Source organism: Phragmites australis, chromosome 13 (assembly GCF_958298935.1).
Source record: "Phragmites australis chromosome 13, lpPhrAust1.1, whole genome shotgun sequence".
Classification (NCBI taxonomy): domain Eukaryota; kingdom Viridiplantae; phylum Streptophyta; class Magnoliopsida; order Poales; family Poaceae; genus Phragmites; species Phragmites australis.
Window position 1 is genome coordinate 14,247,065 of NC_084933.1, and position 25,206 is coordinate 14,272,270.

At 43.4% G+C, this 25,206-nt stretch overlaps 1 protein-coding gene across 1 annotated transcript; it reads left to right on the forward strand.

The window, feature by feature from the left end:
* The first annotated feature begins 6,513 nt into the window (after positions 1-6,513).
* Positions 6,514-20,356, forward strand: LOC133888288 (uncharacterized). The gene is made up of 8 exons (XM_062328473.1): positions 6,514-8,298; positions 8,624-8,850; positions 8,980-9,312; positions 17,893-18,139; positions 18,880-19,008; positions 19,091-19,306; positions 19,399-19,522; positions 19,912-20,356. Exons 1-8 carry the CDS (start codon positions 6,748-6,750, stop codon positions 20,148-20,150), a joined length of 3,066 nt encoding a protein of 1,021 aa, XP_062184457.1. The 5' UTR covers positions 6,514-6,747; the 3' UTR covers positions 20,151-20,356.
* Positions 20,357-25,206: the final 4,850 nt, after the last annotated feature.

Here is a 25,206-nt window from a genome sequence, read left to right on the forward strand (position 1 = left end):
GCATGATGGAGTTCAGATGGCCATGGGGCAATTTGCCATAAATAAGGAATTTGAATTGGGCATTGAGAAAAATGACCCGACTAGATACAAAAGGTATTGCAAGGGTGGTGACAGCCCTTGGAGCATTGTTGGGCACATGCAGTCTAACTTGAAGATTATTATGGTACTGACTTGCAACCTAACTTTCACATTAGTTTGCATTATGCTACAATGTGCTATTGAATATTTGTCTTGCACATTTTCCCATTGTTTTTGCAGGCCACAATGTTGAATGACCATCACACTTGTACATCCAGAAGTAGGAGAAAGACCACTACACCTACTAGTGCTTGGGTTGCATCCAAGGATGTTCCCATCCTTAGGAAGACTCCCTATATGGGTGCTAAAGAGCTACAAACTAAGTTGCAGGATGATCATTAATGCACTATTTTATATGACACAGTTTGGAAGGGAAAAGAAAAGGCAGTGCAAGAGTTGTATGGCAACTGGGAAGAGAGCTTTCAATAACTGTACAATTGGAAGTTAGAGGTTTAGAAGAGGTCACCAGGTAGTGTTATTTAGATTGTCACTAAGGTGGTTGATGCCAAGGTTTATTTGCACAATTTATTTTGTGCACTTAGTCTTTGCATTGTAGGTTCTTGTCGGAGGGTGAACTCCTAAAGCAGGGATCCGGAGGGACCCCCTTTGATATTCGGTCGGGGGGATGATTCTGAATCTGTTTTGCGGGAGAAATAAATGGGCGTAAATGCGATGGCAGGTGGAATGGAATGATCGGATGTAGAATGCAGTAAATGCACTGGAGGTTTTTAGACAGGTTCGGGCCGCACTGAGCGTAATACCCTACTCCTGTGTGGATGCTATAAATGCATTCAGAATGTCTCTCAGGGATGTTGCTGGTTACAAGAATGTTTGTCTATCCTAGAGCTTCGGGCTCCTTGTTCTTCGGTGGTCTCAGCTTCTGTGCTTGTACTGAACCTCTGTCTTGTTCCTTAGCTCTAAGTGTTCGAATCTGGCCTTCGCATGTGTCTCTCCTTTTCTTTGGTGTCTACCGGCTCCTCTTAAATACTCGCCGGCGGTAGCGTGCCCCGAAAGGGAGAGCACGAGTTCCAAGGCACCATAAATGGAAAAGCAACCATCATGGGTTGCTGCGCGAAGTGACGGGGGGTTGAAACCGCGCCCCCGCCCGGTCTTGGTCGTCATGATGGTGTTCTGCAACGGGCGCCGTGGAGAGGGCCCACCGGGCAGCCACCGGGCAGCCCAGCGTGCCTGCCCGGTCTTGTATGCCTGACACAGCAGGGCGGCAGGCGGGGCGCCTTGGGCCTCACGATGCTATCCCGAGGCGCGCCGGATGACGCGGGATGGGACTCATGCATTAAATGTCCCCACGCCCTCCTGCCAGAATGTGGCAGGGACTGACACCGAGCGTGGCAAGAGCAGTTAGAAGTGACAGGCCATGCGCCCTCTTAAATGTGGCATCAAGCCTTTCACTGGTTGACACCTCACCGCTGCACCTCTGTGGGGGCCATTGACAAAGGACTTCTTTAGGCCGTCGGGGAACTAAGTGTCCGGGGGTCACTGTTCACAGCCCCGAGCACTCTCTCCCGGATATGCCCTTTCTTGGTTCTTGGGGAACCGAGTGCTCGGGGGTCACTATTCATGGTCCCGAGCACTCTCTCCCAGAATTGATTGTTCAAATCCTCGGGGAACCGAGTGCTCGGGGGCCATTGTTCACGGCCCCGAGCACTCTCTCCCGGAACTAACCCCCTTGGGTTCTCGGGGTACTCAGGTGCTCGGGGTCCGCTGTTCGCGGCCCCGAGCACACACTTCCTGGTACTCGGCTTTTCTGGTCGTCGGAGGACTTGGGTGCTCAGGGGCCACTGTTCATAGCCCCGAGCACTTTCTTCCCGACACTTGGTCTTCGCGGATCATCGGGGAACTCGGGTACTCGGGGACCACTGTTCATGGCCCCGAGCACCCCCTCCCGGGACTTAGTCTTCTCGTACCTCGCGGAGATGATCCCCGCGGGAGGGCGCCACGTGGCAAACTGCTGGCCTGGCCTCGGGACTCGGGTTCCTGATTCACCAACAGTTTTCTATCAGGATGTAGGCCATATCTTAGTATAGACTCTACTGCACTAAATGGTAGATGGAATGGTCATTTAGCTTCAGCTGCTAGTATATATGGTCACAACTAAATGCATCTAGTTGCATTTGGATTTATGGACTCTGAAACAGAAGATAACTGGACTTGGTTTATGAGTCAACTGCATAAAGCTATATGAGATCTTCCTCAACTTGCTATTTGTATAGATGCTTGCAAAGGGTTAGAAAATTCAGCGAAGCATGTTTTCCCATATGCTGAACAAAGGGAGTGCTTTAGGTATATGACACATAACTTTATCAAGCACTTTAGTGGTGATTCATTTTCACATATATTTCCTTGTAGCAAGGGCATATACACAAGAAGTGTTTGAGCAGCATATGAACATAGTTGTTAGGTTCTCCTGAGGTGAACGAGTGGTTAACCAAGTGGCATTCACTAAAGTGGATGAGATGTGCCTTAACCCAGACATCAAGTGTGATTATGTCACAAACAATGTAGCTAAGAGTTTCAACAACTGGATCAGTGGCATAAAGGAACTGCATATTGTTGAGCTTATTGACAAGCTGAGAGAGATGATTATGGTTCTATTCCATAGGAGAAGGATTGGAGAAAGGCTCTATGGGAGGATACTACCAGTAGTCCTACAAGTCTTGAAGGCAAGGATCAGAGGGCTACGACACTTGTCAGTTGTCAAAGGTGACAACTATTATGCAAACTTTGTTCATGACTACTACTTTGTGGAGAAGTTCAAGAATGCATATAGGAGATTGGTAGAACCACTTTCTGACAAGTCACAGTGGCCAAATGTGGAATTGCCATTTCAGGTTGGTGCACCACTTGCTAAAAGGAATGTTGGAAGGCAAAGGAAAAAGAGGATCAAAAGCTGCCTTGAAGGTGGTAGTGGTAAATCTGGTGGAGAGGCTAGTGGAAATGAGAATGAGAAAGGTAAGCAAAAGATTAGAGGCCCTGTCAAGTGTCCCAAGTGTGGAGTGTTGGGACATAGGAAAGGGAGCTCCAAATGTGCACTGAATGGAATAAAGAAAAGGCCAGTGTTGTTTATTTTTTCTTTATCATGCTTGTTTCATCACTTCATGACTTGATGTATTTGTTTCCACCTTGCAGGAAGAGGAAGCCAAGGAAAATACCACCAAAGGCTACACTCCTAAAGTTTCAACAGCAAATAGATCAATCAACACTAGGGAAATAAAATTGCAGGAGAGTCTTGGCATGGTGACCAGAAGATAAGAAATATTTGTGCTCAACATGTATACCTTGTTGTGGCCCAAACAACTTAAAATAAAATGGCACATATGAACAGGCGCCTAGCTATGTTGATGGGACAAGGAACATCTTCTCAAGAGGCCTCTTCTTCTCAACCCCCAGTGACCATTTCAACTGCAGCCAACAAGACAGCTCCAAAGAAGATTACTCTTAAGAAGCCCAAGAGGAACTAAGTTGTGTGATTGTCTAGTGATGTGAACTCATTTTGTGTAATTGAGATGCGAACTTATTTTGTGTAACTAAGATGTGAACTTAGTGTATGTAACTGAGCTATGAACCCAATATCTCAAATTGATTCGCTTTGTCTGTTAACTAGTTTGTGAACTGAATCGGTGTTATGTTTCAATGGATGAGATATGAATTCATTTGTTCTAAAATTTGTGTGCTAATTTTTCTTGGATGAGATATGCATTGTTAGAAAATTAGCATGATTTTTTTGTTATTGGTCCTTTTGTTGGATGAGATATATCTGTTCAATTTGATGACCATGGGAGGAATGAATTTGCTCTCTCGGTACAGCCATTTGGTTGCACAGGTAGTTCAATCCGACTAGGGGTATTTTAGTTCAGTCACATGGTAAAAGAGAGAAAAAGAAAAGAAAATGAGCTAAAACAGCACATAATGATAAAATAGCATGAATACTATGCTAATAGTGGTATTCTAGCATGTACAGCGCTGTGGTTGCATTCCGGTGAAGCCACATGTTTGCAATGGCAGAATTCCAAATCTCTCCCCAATCTATTGACATCGTCACCACGGGAGAGACGGCTCTCGGATCCTTCTCCATCTCTTCCCGAACCACCGGACTGACACGACGACGCGGTGCGAGGGCGTTCCGTTCACCCCCTCGCCTCCGCCTACCCGGATTGTCTGTGATCCCGTGTCTCGATCTCTCTCCGGTGCTTGATCCGGTCAGCCTGTAGACGAGAGCTCCGCCCTAGGGTTCGTGCGACTTTTGCGCTGGCTCCACTAGCCTGTTCGGACTGACGTCACTGATCGATCTCGTATTGTGAGTGGCGCTGCCTTTGTTGGCATTGGTAGCCTTGGTTCTCTCCCAATTTTCTAGGAATTGTTGATTTGTGGCCGGTGTGAATTGAGCTTATTTAGATGGGCCAATTGCTTTTTTCTATCCTATCGGATGGCACATACCAAAATGCCACTCTATCAAAAATTCACTTATATTTGCCACTGGGCCACATGTAAGTGAGATTGGATGAACAGTAACCACGAGGGAGCTGAAAAAAAGTACCTACGAGCTAAAATTCTTGTGTAATTCAAACTAAAAATATCAAAAAATGTGTTGATTTTTGTACATGCTCTATAATTCATAAGCAACCCATTTAACTAAATTCATCTAAAAATCTTGTGTAGAATTCAAACTAAAATTTCCCAAAATGTACTACTTTTGCAACTTCTAACAATTTTTAAGGCCTTACAAAATTCTAAAAAATCTAGAAAAAATCACTAATATTCCTCTAATGTGATTTACTAATTTCTAAAATTATCTCATAACCTAGGTTATAAGTGAAAAAGTGAGTTCCTTTGTAATAGGTATTACTAATAAATTAGTACATCACATTATAATAAATGGGCATTATAAAGGAACTCACCTTTTAAACTTATAACCTAGGGTGTGATATCATTTTAGAAATTAGTACATCATATTAGAGGAATATTAGTGAATTTTTTGGAATTTTTGTAAGACCTTAAAAATTGCTAGAAGTTGCACAAGTAGCACATTTTGGAGAATTTTAGTTTGAATTCTACACAATATTTTTAGTTGAATTTAGTTAAATTAGGTTGCTTTTGAATTATAGAGCATATAAAAAATCGAGACAAGAATTTTATCTATAGGCACTGTTTTCAGCTTCGTTACTGTTCATCCGATCTCATTGACATAGGGGGCTGTACGGCAAATGGGAGTTAAGTTTTGATAGAGTGGTATTTTGACATGTGCCATCCAGGGTTGAAGTTACCGACCGGAGCTCGGTTACCGAGCTCCGGCGGTAACCGAAAATTCGCGATAAACACGGTTACCGGTCAAAAATTCAAAAAAAATTGGAGAAAAATAATTTGGCAAAATTTAAAATTTTGAAAAAAATCCCGATTTTAGCCGTTCGGTTTGGACCTGTTACCGAGCGGTTTTTGCGATTTATCGAGCAGTTTTCTCGAATTTTCCGCATTGTCGGTAACCGCTCGGTTTTCTCAATTTATCGAGCGGTTTTCTCGATTTTCAGTGAAGTTCAACAAAAAAACTTAAAAATTATCTCAATCTTCTAAAATCAATAACTAATTCATCTGAGCTTTAAATCAAGTGAAACAAATTTTGTTGGTTTCTTTGTGACATGATCTACATGATAAACGTATGTATACTCATAAAAAAGTTCAAAATTTTCTGTAAAAAATTGTATTTGTTAAACCAAGTTAAATACATAGTTTACTCTTTGCTAATCTAAAAATTATGAAACTAATTTTGTTAGTCTTCTTACATGATCCTATGTCTTCTAAAAATACATGAACTCATGAATTAGTTAATGTAACATGCATGATTGTGTAAATATGTTGCGACTAGATTAATTCATAACTGACCCATCACACCTCAAAAATTAGTGAAACCACTTTCATTAGCTTATTTATACTATGATTTACGTAGGAAAAATAATAGTAGACATGAAAAAGTTAATTACAGTACTGTTTCTTAACATATTCACTTTATGCTTGTGAACTTTATAAAAATCATAGAGAATTTAATAAAACTCTAAATAAAATGAAATCAATTTTAAAGATTCTCTTAAAATACGTTTTAAAAGAAAAATATGTGTTTGCACGTTACACTTTTCCTTAACATGAGTTAATAACTGAGCCGCATGCTTTAATTTTTTTTTTCAAATTCCCTCCCTATAGAATATGATGCAAACGATATTATTTTTGAAATTGTTTTTCACAGAAAGTCTTAAAATTGTGTCTAGTTTTTTTTAAAGATTTTTTTTGAATTTTTTATTTTTTAAAATTTTTGAATTCAAATTTTGGTTACCGTTTAGTTTCTGAAACCGGACCGGATGAGAGAGGTCGGTAATCGTAATTTTTAGACGGTTACCGACGTATTTGTGAATCGTGGTGGCATCCGGTAGGATGGCGAAAAAAAAAAAACAATTGCCCATGCATTCGAGAAACCTCCGCCGGAATCTCTGCGCAATTGCCTTATTTTCTGCTGTAATCCCGATTCCTCGTGTGTTCATTTGCAGGGGTGGGTCTTGGATTGTGTGTGCGACAGCTGATGGGCGGCTAGATTCCTGAAGCAAGAAGCGAAATCCGCAGATAGATCATTTAGCATTAGATTTGTGAAGGAACTTTGATCGGACGATGGGGTTATTCCGGGCGGCGTCCGGTCTGGCCCGGGTGACGCTGCGGCGGAGTCTGTCGTGCGCCCCGGCGAGCCCCTTCGCCGGTGGCGTCCCCGGCGCTGCGCCGGCGCGGTACTTCCACTCCACGCGCCCGCGACGGTATGCCGCGCCGGTGCCGCGCGCCGTGCCGCTCTCGCGCCTCACCGACAGCTTCCTCGACGGGACCAGCAGCGTGTACCTCGAGGAGCTGCAGCGCGCGTGGGAGGCCGACCCCAACTCCGTCGACGAGTCCTGGGACAACTTCTTCCGCAACTTCGTCGGGCAGGCCGCCACCTCGCCCGGCATCTCCGGGCAGACCATCCAGGAGAGCATGAGGCTGCTGCTGCTCGTGAGGGCGTACCAGGTGAGCGGGCACATGAAGGCAAAGCTCGATCCGCTTGGTCTGGAGGAGCGGCCTGTCCCGGATGTGCTGGACCCGGCGTTCTACGGATTCTCTGAGGCGGATTTGGATAGGGAGTTCTTCCTTGGGGTGTGGAGGATGGCTGGGTTCTTGTCGGAGAATCGGCCCGTGCAGACGCTGCGTTCCGTGCTGGAGAGGCTTGAGCGGGCCTACTGTGGCACCATTGGGTATGAGTACATGCACATAGCTGACCGGGAGAAGTGCAACTGGCTCAGGGATAGGATTGAGACGGTTAACTCGAGGGAGTACTCCTACGATCGTCGCCAGGTCATGCTCGATAGGCTTATCTGGAGCACGCAGTTTGAGAATTTCTTGGCAACAAAGTGGACAACCGCAAAACGGTTCGGTCTTGAAGGTGCAGAGACACTGATCCCTGGCATGAAGGAGATGTTTGACAGGGCAGCTGATCTTGGTGTGGAGAGTATTGTCATTGGGATGCCACACAGAGGCAGGCTGAATGTCTTGGGAAATGTCGTGCGGAAGCCCTTGCGGCAGATCTTCAGCGAGTTTAGTGGTGGTACCAAGCCTGTTGATGAAGGGGAGGGGCTGTATACAGGAACTGGTGATGTGAAGTACCATCTCGGAACTTCGTACGATAGGCCTACCAGAGGTGGGAAACATATCCATCTGTCATTAGTTGCAAATCCGAGCCATTTGGAAGCGGTAGATCCAGTTGTTGCGGGGAAGACAAGAGCAAAACAGTACTACTCCAATGATAATGACAGGACCAAGAATTTGGGGGTATTGCTGCACGGTGATGGAAGTTTCTCAGGGCAGGGTGTTGTGTACGAGACCCTGCATCTCAGTGCCCTTCCAAACTACACCACCGGTGGGACAATTCATATTGTGGTCAATAATCAGGTTGCATTCACTACTGATCCAAGGTCAGGGAGGTCTTCACAGTATTGCACAGATGTAGCAAAAGCATTGGATGCTCCAATTTTTCACGTTAACGGTGACGACTTGGAGGCAGTGGTTCATGTCTGTGAGCTTGCTGCAGAGTGGCGACAAACATTTCATTCTGATGTGGTAGTGGATATTGTATGCTACCGGCGATTTGGGCATAATGAGATTGACGAGCCCTCCTTCACCCAGCCTAAGATGTACAAGGTATAGGTTATTTTCACCTATCTTGTTAAGATCTAGCACAATTTTATGCATCCTTGGTCTCCGGATACTTATTCCTATCCTGATTCTTGCTGTACCTTATGAGTAATGATATCTCCTGTCCTCCCATCTAGTTATATGCTAAGGGACAAAAAATGTGAGTTCTGAGTATTTTACTATGTATCTTTTGGTATGAGAATCAGAACAATGTTTTTAAGTCAGCAATTAATATTGGTTCTGAATAATCAAATTTTGGTATAGTTTTGGTCTTATCTGCATCACTGTTACCTGTGCCCATTCACATTTAAAAATTTCTTATTTGCATCAGGTGATTAGGAACCATCCAAGTGCGCTTGAGATTTATCAAAGTAAGCTGTTAGAATCCAGGAAGATCTCCAAGGAAGATATTGATAAGTTAAACAAGAAGGTCAGCACTATACTGAATGAGGAATTCAAAAACAGCAAAGACTATGTCCCCAACAAGAGAGACTGGCTTTCAGCTTACTGGACTGAGTTCAAGTCACCAGAGCAGATTTCTCGTATCCGAAACACCGGGTAAATCATCCGTCCCTTCCATTTTGACTATTTTCTGTGTCCCCCTCCACGTTTTGAGTAAATCTCATCTGAAAAAAGAAAAACATTTTGAGTACGTAGCTTTGATGCAATGCATTTGCAACCATGCAGTGTCAAGCCAGAGATTCTAAAACGTGTTGGAGAAGCCATGACTACTCTGCCAGAAAATTTCAAGCCTCACAGGGCTGTGAAGAAGATTTTTGATCAGCGGCGTCAGATGATTGAGACTGGGGAAGGCATCGATTGGGCAGTGGGTGAAGCACTTGCTTTTGCTACTCTTATAGTTGAGGGAAACCATGTCAGGTTAAGTGGTCAGGATGTTGAGAGGGGTACATTCAGCCACCGTCATTCTGTCATCCATGACCAGGAAACTGGAGAGCAGTACTGCCCGCTTGATCACCTTGTTATGAACCAAAATGAGGAGCTGTTTACTGTAAGCAACAGGTATGAATTCAGATATACTAACTTGTTCCAGTTAGGGGTGGGCATGTATCTTTTAAAGGAAACATGAATATTAATATAACCAGATAGACCCATGAAAACCAAGCTAATTCTGTCAGCTGCACTATTGGATTTCGGTGTCTACATAGCGAGTGATAAAATTTCAATACAAGGCTTTGCATATCCATATGTCAAACAACTTGAGGTATTTTTATGATGTAGCACTATCTGTGGTCATAGGTTGACAGCTGACATATGGCTTTGAGACTTTGATCAATTATGCTTTCTATTGTTATTAATTCTAGAAATGAAATCGATATGAACATACTCCTTTCTTGCTTTCTAAGAGAAATACTTTGGAACAAACAATGCTGCATCTTTAATTACTGAAGACTAGGATGTCAAGCTCCAACTTTGGTAGTGTTGGTAAACCACAATGGCGTCCGCTCTCGCCCCCGCTCTCCCGCTCGTTCGCGACCCCATCCGCCTCTCTTGCCAAGCTCCTTGCTGCCTCCCTCCTCCACCTTGTTGCCGCTCATGGCGTCCACTTCTCCCTTGTGGCCTATTAGGTCTGCTTGGTTCTGTGATGGAAGGAGATCAAACTCCTTCCCCGCCGGACTGGGACTTGGCCCCCGGAAGATGTTTTCAAACTGAGGTTCTTGCTCGTTTCGGCTCATCGGTACATTACCCCTTCTCCCCCCGTGGTTGTTTCTTCATGTTTGTGGTGTTTCGTCGCTTCACCTTTTGTCTCTTTGAGGATTATGTGGGGCTTACTCTGTTTTTGATTCTTGGTAGCTTTCCTGCCGGTTTTTATGTGCATCTTGAATCAGATAGACTCTTCAGATTCTCAGTTGCTACTAAGGAAGTTGGTCTTTTCATTTATGGGCTGAAGCGTGTTATCACGGATCATTTTGATGTTTACTTCCATCTTTGGAGAGATGGAGGGGCTGATTGGAGGAAAGAAGAGCGCCGTAGGTTAGCCGAGGAAGAGAAACAATGGACTATGGTTTTCTGTTCCAATAGAAATAAGGTTCGTCCTTCCCCAGCAAAGCATGTTTCTTTTGCCACCCGTTTGATCATGCCCTCCCCGATCAAGGAATCAGTTCCTTCTCTCCCTCCTCATAGCGTCAAGTTTGGAGTTTTTTCTTGTCTAATTTCCTTACTGACTTGCTCTTCCCTTGGTTCGCAGTTCAGCTTTGGAAAGTTATTTTTTTTCAAATCCTCAAACGGTGCTGCCTAGGGACTCCTCCCCTCGCTCAGGCTCGACATCCTCGCCTCTAGGCCCGGCTGACCTCGGGCCCCTAGACCCTAGCTTGCGGCGAGCCTCCCATCATCATCCCAGACCTAACAGCTAGTGGAGACATGGGATGGTTAGCTCTGCCCTGTCAAACACATCCTTCTCTCACCCGTTGGCTAATTTTGCCCGTGGATTTGCTAACTTGCCTGAGGAGGCATGTAGGAGACATTGGGAATGAAAGAGCTCTCAATGGTGCCTTTCTGAATCAAGGGGCCCACACGATCAGCCCTCCGCGGGAGTCTCTCCTTTCAAGCCACTGTCTCAGGTGCTTGGGACGGGGCCACTCTGTCAGAGAATGCCACGGGGATATCAGGTGCAAGTTTTGCTTCTCCTATGGCCACATTGCAAAATTCTGTCAAAAAAAGTGTTTTGGCAAGCGGTTTCGCTAGGTCCCCAAGGGCAGTTGCGCTATGGCTAATCACACTCGAGATGGTATTGGTTCTCGCGCCCCTCTGTCCTCCCAAGGCACCTCTCCACCTCGTCTTCAAGCGGAGAAAGCCTCACCCTCCCTTGCACTGGAAACTGCCCCCCACTCTTCCCATCAGGATCGCCTCCGCCTTCCCCTACCTACTCCGGTGTGATTGAAGTTCCAGTTGAGGCTGAGAAGATGGCGAACTTTGTAGTGAATCCGTTGAGGTTCATCCTGCCAGAAATGGTGGTTGAAGGTGGCCCTGACAGGCTCTCTAGAGCCTTCGTCTTTCTTGCTGGTAATCCCCTGCAACTTTATGAGTTCACCATTGCTGTTGCCCTAGATGACGACATTGATGTCGATGAGTATAATGCCTTTATGCACCAAATCAGACACTACTTAGTTAATCGACATTTCCACGTCCAATTCTGTTGCCCCCATCCCCACGGTGTTGGTTTGTTCCAGATGAGAGATAATTTCCAAAGAGATCGTGTGATTAGCGAGCCTTTTCATGTTATAGATGGGTTCAGAATCAAATTTATCAAGCATGATGCCGCTAGAAACTTCAGACATTCTCCCTGTGCCAGAGTTGGATGGTTTTTACTCCTTAGTTTTCCCCTAGACTACTTCTTGGACCCAGCTTGTGCGACGTTTGGAAAGTTGATCCATTGGCACAACAAAACTAGAAACAAGGCCCATGTGTTAGTGAAATAGCTCTTTGATTCTGCGGACAATGTTCTAAGAAGCCTTGTGATCAAGCAGGATGTGCCTTGGGGTGGCACCGGGCGTTCCTGGACAATACCTGTTTATGTCTTCAATAGTGAATTTGCAAACCTTCAACCTCAGGATGAAGAGGAAGCCCCCCTCCCCCCCTAAACAATGGAAACCCTCACCCCTTTCATGATCCAGTGATCCTGAGAGAACAGCAAGAGCATGGGGCCAGGTAGACCAGCCATGGCACCCGCTTCAAGGTATCCAGGGTTGGGATGTCCATGCCCAGCAGGCGGGGCACAATGCGGGAGATCCTATCTAGCGAGCTAATCCCGTGATCGTGCAGGCTCTCTACGCTCCCCAGCCTCCGTCTCACCAGCACTCCCACTCACTAAGCTTTGGGGAGGAGGACGAAGATTTCGACTCCTCTTCGTTTGTCAATCAGATAGCACAATAGGGCAATGGCCCAGAAAGAGAGGTGGTGGCTTTCCAGTTTGATCAAGATTTTCGTTTCTCTCCAGACCAAATGAATCAGTTTCAAATCTGATGCTCCCTTTTATGAATGAGTCTTTTAAAAGAATCATGCAAGTGGCTAAGGAAAACTTTCAGTCTCAGCCCAGGGGGGGGGTGGCAGTCTTCCCCCTGCCAGAAGGGTCTGAAAAGTTTTCAGTGGGGCAGTTGATCGATCCTCTCTCTTTGTAAGAACTTTGCGGCTATGATGCATTAGAAAGAATTGGATGTCTGGCTTCAAGGAAAGCCTCTTTGTTCAGAGCTTGAACCGGGTCTAGGTGACAATTCCCCCATTGCCAAGGATTGAATTGGTGGACTCCTTACCTCTCCAGGTCACTGCAAGCCCCCAGAACCTTCATCCTATAATCTCTATGCCTGAAGAGGATCCCTTGGATGTCCCGGATAATAGTTTGTCTCCAGAGCTGAGCAAAATGGACATCAATATTGAAACCAGACTGGCTGTTAACAGGAACATCTCCATTTCCTACAAGAGAAGGAAACCATGTATGGATGTCTTTTCTATCACAAATGGAAAATCAGTTGTTGCTGTATCTAGGTCTCCGCTAATTCATAAGAACTCAAGCAGAAAATTGACACCCCCATCATGGACAAAGAACTTCGGAGGAGCCAAAGGAACACCAAAAATGCCTTAGGATTCAGAAATCCTACTGTCGGTTGTCCTACTAGAACTGCTAAGAGAAGCACAAGAATAGCTCCGGGTCTCTCGGTGTTGACACTGGATGTGTGTAATGTTTCCTCTCTCAATGGGTTTCCTGGCCTCTCTAAATTCCATAGCCTTGATGACTTGATAAATTTATTGATTTTGTGCCGGCTATATCAATTGGTGCTATCCAGAAAGAGGCTGTGGAGGTTTGCCGTCTCTTTCCTGAGGAAGTGACGAAGGAGCTGTTGGACGCTAGGATAGAGGAGCCTGAAGACGGCCAGCATGTCTCATCAACTTCTTAGGTCTTCTGGGATGTTAGTCCATTCTTTTGGTTGGGCTCGGGCCCTTTGGTTAGAGAAGGGTGTGTTGTGGAACCTTAAGACTGTGCTACCTATCTGCCCTATTCAACCCCTTGATGTTATTAACTATGTCTGTATGGACTGCCACATCTTTTGGCTAGTTGTTGTCTCACCCCTTTTATTTATGGCTATAGCTCATGTTTACGGTATCCCTACGTCCCAATCGTTCTGGACTCGATGGTCACTTTGGCGTATTTTCATGATTATGTTTCTGGTCATGCATGCTTGTGTTTCTTGGTGTTGCTTGAAATTTTTTGGCCTGTGGCAAAATTCAGAATGATCTGTGCAATTACCCCTTCAATGAATAGTCACAAGAGAACCTGGAACATCCTGAATTGGAACATTAGGGGTCTGAATGCTGAACGGAAATCAATGGCCGTGCGTGATAAAATTGAAGAGAGTTCTTGCTCCAATCTATGCATTCAAGAAACAAAAATGGAGCACATTGATGCTCATTTTCTCAAGAAAATTGCTTCGAAGAAGTTCAACAAATTTTCCTTTGTCCCCTATTGGGGGGGGGGGCTCTAGGGGTATTCTCATTGCCTGGATGGGGTCTCTTTTCACCGGAAATATCACCTTCTCAACCCCTTATGTGTTGACTGTTGCATTCATTTCCAATTTAAACTCTGAACAGTGGTATCTCATGACAGTCTATGGGTTGTGTCAAGGGCCAGAGAGGCAAGCTTTCATTGACTGTCTCAATGATTATGAACTTTAACTTCTACATGTCTCTTGATGACAGGAATAAGCCAGGGGGTAATCTAAATGATATAGCTTTCTTCAATGAGGTTATCAGCAACTTGGGTCTGATTGAGATTCCTTTGAAAGGTAGAAAATATACTTACAACAGTATGCAGGACGATCCTCTCCTCGAGCAGCTCGATTGGTGCTTCACTTCTGTTAATTGGACTTTAGACTACCCCAACACTCCCTTGCTCCCTCTTGCAAAGCCAATCTCTGATCACTCTCCCTGTTTTGTTCAAATTGGCACCAAGATCCCCAAAGCCTAGGTCTTCAGATTTGAAATTTTTTGGGTTCAATAGCTTGGTTTCATGGAGCTTGTCCAAGCCACTTGGAATTCTCACTCTAGGGAGACATCTAGTCCTAAAATCATCTCCTCCAAATTAAAGCTTCTTAGAAGGGTCTTAAGAATATGGAGCAAAGGGTTCTCTTAATTAATCTTATTAGAGATTGCAGCAGTGTGTTACAAGCTTTGGAAAAAATTGAAGAACGAAGAAATCTCTTCATTCAGGAAAGAAACTTCAGAAGAATCCTTAAAAAGCATATTCTCAAGTTGCTCCGCTATAAGAATGAATATTGGTGGAAAAGATGTACTATTAGATGGATTACTTTTGGTGACGAAAGCACCAAATTCTTCCACACGGCAACCATTGAAAGATTTAGAAAAAAAATTCTATCACTATCGTGCAAGCAAATGATGGAAGCTTGATAAGCAACCATGAAGAAAAAACAGCTACTCTCTACAATGCCTTCAAAAGCAGAATGGGAACTTCTGATAACTTGACTATGTTGTTCAATCTTGATTAGCTTATTCACAGATCAAACACCCTTGAAGCACTCACTGATCCTTTCTCCATGGATGAAATTGAGGTGGTGGTAAAAAATATGCCATCCGACAAATCTCCGGGCCCGGATGGGTTTAATGGCTTCTTCTGCAAGAACTGTTGGCAAATCATCAAAAATAACTTCTACAGGCTTTATGCAGACTTTTACAACGGGAATATCAATTTGCAGGCTCTGAATAGCTCATTCATCACCCTGATTCCTAAAAGTAATAACTCCGTCACTGCTAAAGATTTTAGGCCCATTTCCTTGCTTAACTGCAGCTTAAAGCTTACCACAAAATTGCTGGCAGATAGACTGTAGAGAGTCATCATTCCTATTATCCATAGAAATCAATATGGTTTTATCAAGAATAGAATAATTCAAGACTGCCTGGCTTGGGCCTTTGAATATCTCCATCAGTGCCACTCCTCTAAACATGAGCTCATTATGCTTAAGCTGGATTTTGAAAAGGTGTTTGACACAGTGGATCACAATGTCATTCTTGTAATGTCTCAGAAATTTGGTTTCCCCTCGCGATGGATCAGTTGGTTAAATTCCATACTGAGTTTGGCTTTCTCTTCCATTCTTCTCAATGGCGTTCCTAGTAAAACTTTCAACTGCAGGAGAGGGGTGAGGTAAGGCGACCCACTGTCTCCACTCCTTTTCATGTTGGTTGCTGATTTGTTACAATACATCAGCAATGAAGCTCATGCAAGGGGCATTCTTAACAAGCCTATCCCAAGCAATGATACTCAAGATTTCCCCATAATTCAATATGCAGATGACACCCTGCTTTTCATGGAGGGTTCACCGCATCAACTCTTCTGCCTAAAAGGAATCCTACATTCTTTCTCAACCTTTACTGGCTTGAAAGTGCACTATGATAAATCTCGCCTCGTTCCTATTAATATGGGTCAAGAAAAGGCCTCTCTCTTGGCAGGGGTCTTTGGTTGTGTGGTGGGCTCCTTCCCTTTCACCTATCTAGGTTTACCCCTGGGCATAACTAGGCCTACAGTGGAGGATCATGCGCCTTTGATGAACAAGATTGAAAGGAGGTTATCTGCTAGCTCTAACCTCCTCACCATGGCGGGAATATTAGAAATGGTTAATTTAGTTCTCTCATCTTTGCCCACTTACACTGTGCATCCTCTGTATTCCCGCAACTGTGATCCAAACAATAAATAGAGCAAGAAAACATTATCTTTGGAGGGGTCTTGATATCAACTATTCGAAAAAGGCTTTGGTGGCTTGGGATAAAGTCTGTAGGCTCAAAATGAAAGGTGGCCTGGGTGTTATCAACCACAAAATTCAGAATGAAGCCCTCCTTAAGCACTTGCATAAGTTCTACAATAAGCATGACCTCCCTTGGGTAAAGCTGATCTGGAATGTCCATTACTCCAATGGACAAGTTCCTCATCTGGGAACGACAAAGGGCTCCTTTTGATGGAAGGATATTTTAAAATATGTCGATCACTACAGAGGCATTGTCAGTTGCACAGTGGGGAATGGTGACTCTATCCTACTCTGGAATGATGTCTGGAATAATTATATCCTTAGACTCAGACTCCCAAGACTGTTCTCTTATGCCAGGAATGAAAATATCTCTATAGCAGAGTTTAGACAAGATATGTCAATGCATAAATGCATAGGCATTTCTACACCCCTATCTCAGAGCAAACTTTCTAGGAATTCACAACTCACATCATGAATTCCATACAAAGTAATCATAGCAATACGGATGTTTGGCAATATTTATGGGGTTCTGGAGATTACACAACAAACAAGTTCTACAAACTAACCTTCAAGGGGATCCACCCACCTACGCCTTTCAGTTGGATTTTGAATTCCAAAGGTAGCAGAAAGCTAAAAGTCTTCACCTGGCGGCTGCTCATGGACAGACTAAATACTAGAAACCTTCTGAAAAGGAAAAAGCTCAAAATTGAAAGAAATAACTACAATTGTGTGTTCTGCAATGGTAGCGTGGAAGAAACAGCCTTCCATCTTTTCTTTGGGTGCCCTTTTGCTACCCGGTGCTAGACTCATATCAACATGACTTGGGACAAGCAACTTCAATTTTTCCACATGTTGAGCAAAGCCAAGAGAGATTTCCCCCACCTGTTCTTCATGGAGATCTTTATTATCACAGCTTGGCTATCTGGAAAGCGATAAATGATGTCATTTTTAGAAACTCGGCTGTTTCCTTCTCTACCTGGAAAGTGTCATTTGTAAATGAGGTGTGTGTACAATCCTTTAGGTTGCCTCTGTCCTTGAGACCCCTTGTCTCTACCTGGCTTTCTTCGCCACCTTAGCTCTTCTCTCCCTCTTTATAGCCCCTCCTTTTTGTTTGTCTGTTTGTTCTTCTCTTTGGTTTTTTTTTATATAATATATACCACAGTATGGGTTTTCTCCCCTACTGTTTTCCCTCAAAAAAAACTTTGGCAGTGTTGGTCTTGGGGGTGTACTGCCTACTTACTGTTGATGCCTGGGTATCTTGGTATCATTAATTTAATTTGAAAATATGAGATAGTGCTACAGAGTTTGTACTGGTGAATCGAGCAGCTCAAGTGAGGGGCGCTGAAGTAACATGGGGCGGGGGTATGATCATGGCTAAGGACATGCTGCATAAATAGGCCTTATTTCCATGCATTATAGGCACTGAGATGATGTAGTTGACAAACAAATTATTAAAGAAGCATCATGAGTACTGTGATTGGGTAGTCTGATTAAAACAACTCAGAGATAGGGCAGATTGATAAATATTTCAATGTTAGGTGGGTTAGACAGCTGGTTTCCACATGCTCATATATCGTCTTGAACTGACAAAAATGTGAATCAAAATAGAAGAAATTCATAACCAAATATTTTATGCCCTCCTAACTGTAATTTTAGTTTCAGATGAAAACCACTTTTGGGCTGTCCTTTACCGAATCATAGCATTGAGGTTTATAGCTGGTATAAGTATTTAAATATATGGGGATACCCTCACTTCATGCCTTACTATTTTCCCTTTTGGTGATCGATCTGGTTTTATTTTGACCTGATCTGATGTATGCAATAATTTTGACAGTTCCCTGTCAGAATTTGCTGTTTTGGGCTTTGAGTTGGGTTACTCCATGGAGAATCCGAACTCACTGGTCCTATGGGAAGCTCAGTTTGGTGATTTTGCAAATGGAGCTCAAGTTATATTTGATCAGTTCCTGAGTAGTGGGGAGTCAAAATGGCTCCGGCAGACTGGCCTTGTTGTTTGCCTTCCACATGGATATGATGGTCAGGGGCCTGAACATTCTAGTGCTAGATTGGAGCGCTTCCTTCAGGTATTATTTTACATGTTCAACTGCAAAGATGCGGGCACAACAATCTCTTGCGTTTGAAGTAATATCCATGCAGATGAAAGAAACAAATGCAAGAGAACTTACTGTAAATTAGCTCTTAGAAATTTCATCGCTGCATACACAATGCTTGAACTGCCATAATTCTACTGCCTATTTTTCTTGAAAATATTATTATGCCATTTGCCAATGATAAACATTATTATTTTTCATGTACCAGCGAAGTGTTTTTTCTTTGTTACTTACAATGTTTTCCCTTTGTCATGAGCTGTTAACTAGACTGCTAACTACCTACATGCAAACCTCTATCATGTGAGTGCACCTTAATTGTCCATGATAGCTCACCAGTCACAGCATTAACTTGCACTTTCAATACTTTTGTGTTTTGACTAAAGACCACACCACATCCACTTGCACTTTGTATATTAAATTTGTAGTTATACTTCTTTATTGGGCAGTTTATCAGTTGTATTCTACATCTTGTAATGAGTCCAAATGTCACAGGGAAAGATGTTTAATTTTAGTTCATTTATGCACATTCGAAAATACTTGTGCCAAAGTGCATATTTGAAAATATAACTGCAAATCTTGGAAGACTCAAAAAATTGTACAAGTGCGAGGGCTTTTTCATGTGCACTTATTTTCCATTCTATTTCTGATGTAGATGCTGATTCGTTTTGGTTACCTACATTGTCGTATATAAAACATCAGCAACTGTATTGCAGATGAGTGATGACAACCCTTATGTTATACCTGAGATGGATCCAACACTGAGGAAGCAAATCCAGCAGTGCAATTGGCAGGTTGTGAATGTAACGACTCCTGCAAATTACTTCCATGTTCTGCGTCGCCAGGTGAAAATCTTAGTACATTTACTCCTTTCCCCCTGCAAAACCATCTTAGGGTGCATCAAAGTATGTTTTCCTGTTTTTCTAGATACACCGGGACTTCAGAAAGCCTTTGATTGTGATGTCTCCGAAGAACCTCCTTCGTCACAAGGACTGCAAATCGAATCTATCTGAATTTGATGATCTTGCGGGCCACCCTGGATTTGACAAGCAAGGGACACGCTTCAAGCGTCTAATAAAAGACAAGAATGATCATAGGGACCTTGAGGAGGGAATCAACCGTTTGATTCTTTGTTCTGGAAAGGTATATTATGTCATACTTTTGGAAGCTGTATTTCCAAGAAAGTTACACTCTTCAGCAAGCCTATGTAGTGCCTTATTTTACTATGATTTCAGGTGTACTATGAACTGGATGAGCAAAGGAAGAAAACAGAGCGCAATGATGTTGCTATCTGCAGAGTTGAGCAGCTCTGCCCGTTCCCCTATGATCTCATCCAGCGCGAGTTGAAGAGATATCCAAGTATGTTAAAAGAAAAAAAAAAACTCTTGTTCAAATATTCACATTCTAGAGTACTCTTGTCCTTTTCCCGATATTACGAAAAGGCTTGCATGCCATTGCATTGCATTAAGGACAAAATATAGAAAATAAATAGTTGATGGATATGGGGCGCAACTTTTATTCTGTTGCATGGTTCCTTAATCCAGAGTCAGAATGGACCGGTCAAGAAATAGTGTACACTTGCATTTTCATTTGTTTACTAGGATATGCTTTTCGTGTTAGGCATTCCAATATCCATTTGATCCAGTATGCAAGCAATAAGGAGAATAATCATTTCCTTTGTTCTGACGGATCCTTCTAAACAACAAACGAGCTTACATACCACCATCTGATGTGTTTCTGTTCCACAGATGCAGAGATCGTATGGTGCCAAGAGGAGCCGATGAACATGGGGGCGTACAGCTACATCAGCCCTCGCCTGCTGACAGCGATGAGGGCGCTCGGCCGGGGCACCATAGAGGACATCAAGTACGTCGGGAGGGCCCCGTCCGCGGCCACCGCGACAGGCTTCTACTCCGTCCACGTGCAGGAGCAAACCGAGCTCGTGCAGAAGGCGCTGCAGCGAGACCCCGTCAACTACCCGTTCTGAAACCTGTAGATTCTTCGGTTACGATTAGCCCTGGAACCGGAAACCTTTGATTGATCCTAGTACCATAGAGAGAGCAGGTCTGAAATATACCTGTGCAGCCATTCGCGCGAAATAATCGTCTCGGGTGTACGGTACCGCATGAAAGAAACCGTTTGAACTCCCATCTTGTAGCGCATAAATTTTTTTTTCTGTGTTCGTTTTCTCTACATCGTTTTTGTGTTTCTGAATGCTGAACGAGCTGTATGCCTGTATCCAACACTGACCTGCCATGTTTCTGTGTTGCCTCCTCCATTGACAGGTGACTTCTTTCAGGTAATCATGTGAAACAGGTATGTCATTCATCAACCATGGTGCATACATACAATGCGATCGGCAGTGCACTTACAGGACGCTAACCACTTGGCCCTGTGCGATTGGCTCTTGTCAGTGTCATTTGCACTGACCATTGATCATAACCACTCCAAACCCTCTGGATAATTGGGTGTTTGAATCATATGAAAGATCATTTGTTTTTGGCAGGCAGTAGGTTATTGCCCCTGCCTGCCTGCCTGCCTCTTCATCTGGAAACTACTCCACTTGCAGCTGCCAGTCGTAACTAGTGCACCTACCCTTTACAGACTACTTTGACCTGAACGTATATAGTAGCCTCAGATAAAATTTGAAATCACTGTAGAGAGAGAAAGAGAGACGGGAATGCTCGGGGTAAAAAACAAGAGGACCGGACCTGCACTTGCAAGCATTCATGCACACAGACCTGGCCAACTGGGCCTCTTGGGTCTGCCTGGCACAGGCTCGGCTAGGTATGACTCATGCCATGTCAGTCCATGTGTTGGAGGTGCGACCCATGGCACGGCTTATGGCCGACCGTGCTAGGCCGGGCTGGCTCGGACACGCCCACGACACGTCGTGCAGTGCTGAGTGGTCGGGCACAGTGGCAGTGCGAGGGCGGCCTGGGCAAGGTTGCGGTGCGAGGGTGGCCTGGGTAGGGCTGCGGCACGAGGGCAGGGTGACGGTGAGGCACGACCGGGGTGGGGTGAGGAGCGGCCGGGGCAAAGGTGTGACGAGGCGGTGGTGTGGCGGCAGGGGCGAAGTCGTGGCAGGCGGCGGTGGCCGGGGCTAGGCCAGCGCTTAGTCGGGTCGGGCTATGCCAACACAGCATGTCGTGGCCTCGGCTTAAGCACGGCTTGAAGGCTAGGCATGTCGTGTATAGACAGTGCTTACAGTAGCGAGCCTAGTGCCGGTTCAGTTGGCTTAGCACTACATGCACATAATGCTTTGTACCAGTTTCAGTTTCCTTGAAGTTTTGCAAGGCACTATGTGGAAGGATAACTCTGTAAAATTAGCCATATCGGCAGATGCTCTGCCGTCTGAGCCAAATCTCTTCAACAAGATATCTCTCGTTCACCATGCACCCCGTACCTGTATTGAGAAACTCGGCTTAAGGTCCCATAATTCGTACATGCCACTAAGGTCATGTACTATGGTGTTTACCTTCTTTTTTTAATACGGGGTATCCTATTTCTATTACTATGTAACGGAATCAACCATTGTTATGTCTTACAACCCCCATAGATGAGAGATCGAGAATGCCTCAAGAGTTTTAGAGAAAACAGCAGAACTAGGACTAGAAAGATACCAGACAAATAAGCACCAACTACTAGTCACCACACCATAAAACTAAGTCCAGATAGGGCAACATTAACCACTAGACAAACACAAAAAGACATAGCACATAGCAGAAATAAACTTCAGAGGTTCATGTCATCGCCATCAGAATGATTCTGAACATCCTCATCCTCCAAATCATCAGAAATCGTCACAACAGTACTTGGAAGCACTCTCGAACAAGAAGATTGTTGTTGAGTAGCCAAAATGTTCATCACAGTCAACAATAAACCTTGAACACCTTGCATAAGTTCCTCCTTGCTCATGCCCTTTAGCAACTCTGCTCAAATTTTTAGAAAAGAACAAGCATGAAAGATTATATCACTACGCTCACGAATTAGCTTTTTCTCAAAGCAAGCTTTATTACGGGTTTGTCACAAAGCCCAACAAACTGCAGATAAACCAATCACATGGAAGCTCTTTCCATGAGGCAGATATGAGTTTATCCAAGTGTAATATTGACAAACATTGTTAGGAACAGTATCAACGCCCAGAAATAAAGAAATAAAAACCCAAACAGCTTTAGCCACTGGACCTAGGAAAAACAGGTGAATGCAGGATTCTTTCTGAGTACAAAAGTAGCAGGTTCCATCACCAGATCAATTTCATTAATTATATTATCTTTGGTAAGCAAAGCTTGTTGTTCTAAAAGCCATAGAAAGATCTTTATCTTAACAGGAATTTTTGCTTTCCAAATATGATCAAAAGAAATAGTAGGAGATCCTCTCACTAACCATTTATACATATACTTAATAGTGAATTTACCACTTTTTCTAGAGCCCAGACAATAAAATCCTCAGAATTATCCAATGTTATTTGAGCAACTAGATTTTTGACAAACATCCATTGAGAGTGTAAATCATTGTTTAACCACCTTTTAAAAGCAAGGTTCCACCCTTTATCATAAGCATTTCTAACCAAGATATCACTATCAACACAAATGCCATATAGAGCCGGAAAAAGCTCACCTAAAGGTTTAGGGGTCACCCAAGCATTATCCCAAAATCTAGTATTATTTTCATTTATAACTGTCATTCTTCTACCTTGAAGGTAAACATGTCTCATTTTAAGAAGGTCATGACAGCAGGAGGAGTACCCCTGCTTATATTTCACAGTAGCCATAATGGTAGATCAAAGGTACTTTCTTCTAACAAGCTGTTGCCACAAGCCATCTTTAGTATCAAACTTCCACCACCATTTACATAGCAAGGCAATATTCATTTTGAATAATTTTTAATGCACAGACCTCCTTCTCTCTTAGGTTTACAAATAATACCCCATTTGACCAAATGGTATCTCTTTTTAACTCCACCCCCTTGCCAGAAAAATTTTCTCCTGGCTTTGTCAATGTTTTTCTATCATTGTTTTAGGCAATAAGTATATAGACATATGATAAGTGGGAACATTTGACAGACTAGAATTAACCAGAACAATTCTTCCCCTAATGGACAACATACCACCTTTTCAAATATCAAGTTTTTTTTTAAAAAAAATTCTCTTCTACTTTCAACCAATCAACAATATGCAGTCTACTAGGATTAACCGAAACCCCCAAGTACCTAATGGGAATATAGCCAATCTGACAATGAAACAAATTATCATAAGAATTCATAATACTAAAGTCTCTACCAACAACAAAAGCCAGACATTAGTTCATACATATACATAAGCATTTTGAGATTTATGGCCAATTCCACATCATCCTTGATACACAAAATTATATCATTAGCATATTGTAGCACTGCAATACCTCCATCAACAAGATGAGAGACTAGACCAACAATTCTCCTAGACTTTTGAGTAGCAGTGATCATTCTTATTAGGTAGTCAGCGGCCAAATTGAACAGAAAGGGGGCGAGGGATCCCCCTGCCTAACTCCTTTGAATCTCCTATAGTACGATTCCATTTAGTTATTGAACTTAACACTTAAGGTACCATTACTCACCACTTTCCCAATCCTTTGCTGTCACTTAGGGCTAAAGCCTCTCAAATGCAGACAGTAAAAAAGGAAGTCCCAATTAATTTTATCATATGCTTTTTTAAAGTCTAACTTGAGAACAGTATCAATTTGCTTAACCCTCCTAGTTTCATGAAGAATTTCATGCAAATCCATCACACCATCCATAATATTCCTGTTTTTAATAAAAAGTATTCTTACATTTACTTATGGTCCAGCGTTGGGCAGCAGTGCACACCGGAGCATTTGTTCTAGAGAGGCTGCAGATCGACTCTAGTGGATTTGCACTCATCGGATGGTCTGGCGATAGGGTGAAATGGATGCTAGACTAATATTTGCAGAGAGTTGCAAAATGAGCGATCTAGTGTGAACACATCAGATGGTCTAGTACTCAAGAGAAGTGAACACCGGAACATTCGGTGTTCATGTTTTCTCTAAAATGTGCCTTTGATTGAGGATTTTGATTATGACTAATTTATAATGGAGTTAGAGATATGTGTTTGCTTATCTCATATTGTTCAGGTGATGGATGCGACTTGGCGGTCGATGGTGAGATGATCGGGGCCAAGCGGGGTGCTTGACGCCGAACGATCAAGGAGGCTAGGCGGAGTTAAGAGTGATCCTAGCTGTGCACATAGAGGTCAAGCAAAGCATGAGAAGATGGATGAAGACGATGTATTGACAAAGTCAAGCAAAGAGGATGACGATGCAAGTGACAAGGTGACCCGAGGGATCGAAAGTGGGAGAGACTTATCGGTGGTTAAGGTCGCAAGCCAGAGTACACGTGTCGACATCAAGATGCTTGCTTGAGGTGAAAGTAAGTGGCAATGAGTTACGCTTTGAGAAACGTACGAGACAGTTTCACGGTTTAGCCTCAAAACCGTAAAAGGATGGAGTACATGTGGCATCATCACGAAACTTGTGTTGAGACGAAGATAAGTCGTGAAAGCGCCACAGTCGTCTGATGGATGGAGAAAAAAATAGACCAAAATACTCTCGATAGTAGGTATGAGTGTACTATAAGAGATGAGTATTTTGAGAATAAGAAAACTTGACATTCAAGCAAACTCTTAAGACCTATAAATAGAGGAGTATGACTGTTGGGAGGAGGAGAGCTAGCCGTTTGAGTTTGAGTGCTAGGGTCTTAGAAGAGAGGGAGAGTGTAGCTTAGCCTATATATTAGGTGTGAGCTTTTTTGAACAAAATACTTTATAATCAGTCGAAAATAGGTCTGACCTATGCAAGTAAGGAAGATTAAGTTTGCTCTCATACTTGTGTTTATCTTCTTCTTGTCTTCTTTTGTTGGCTCTGTTGCTTCATTGCGATTTTTTCGGTTTTCATTGCAATTTTTGTTTTTGCTTAAGACTAAATTTTTGTCTTTTGTTGAAGTTATTCTTCTTGTTGCTAATAAAATTCACATACAAATATATATAA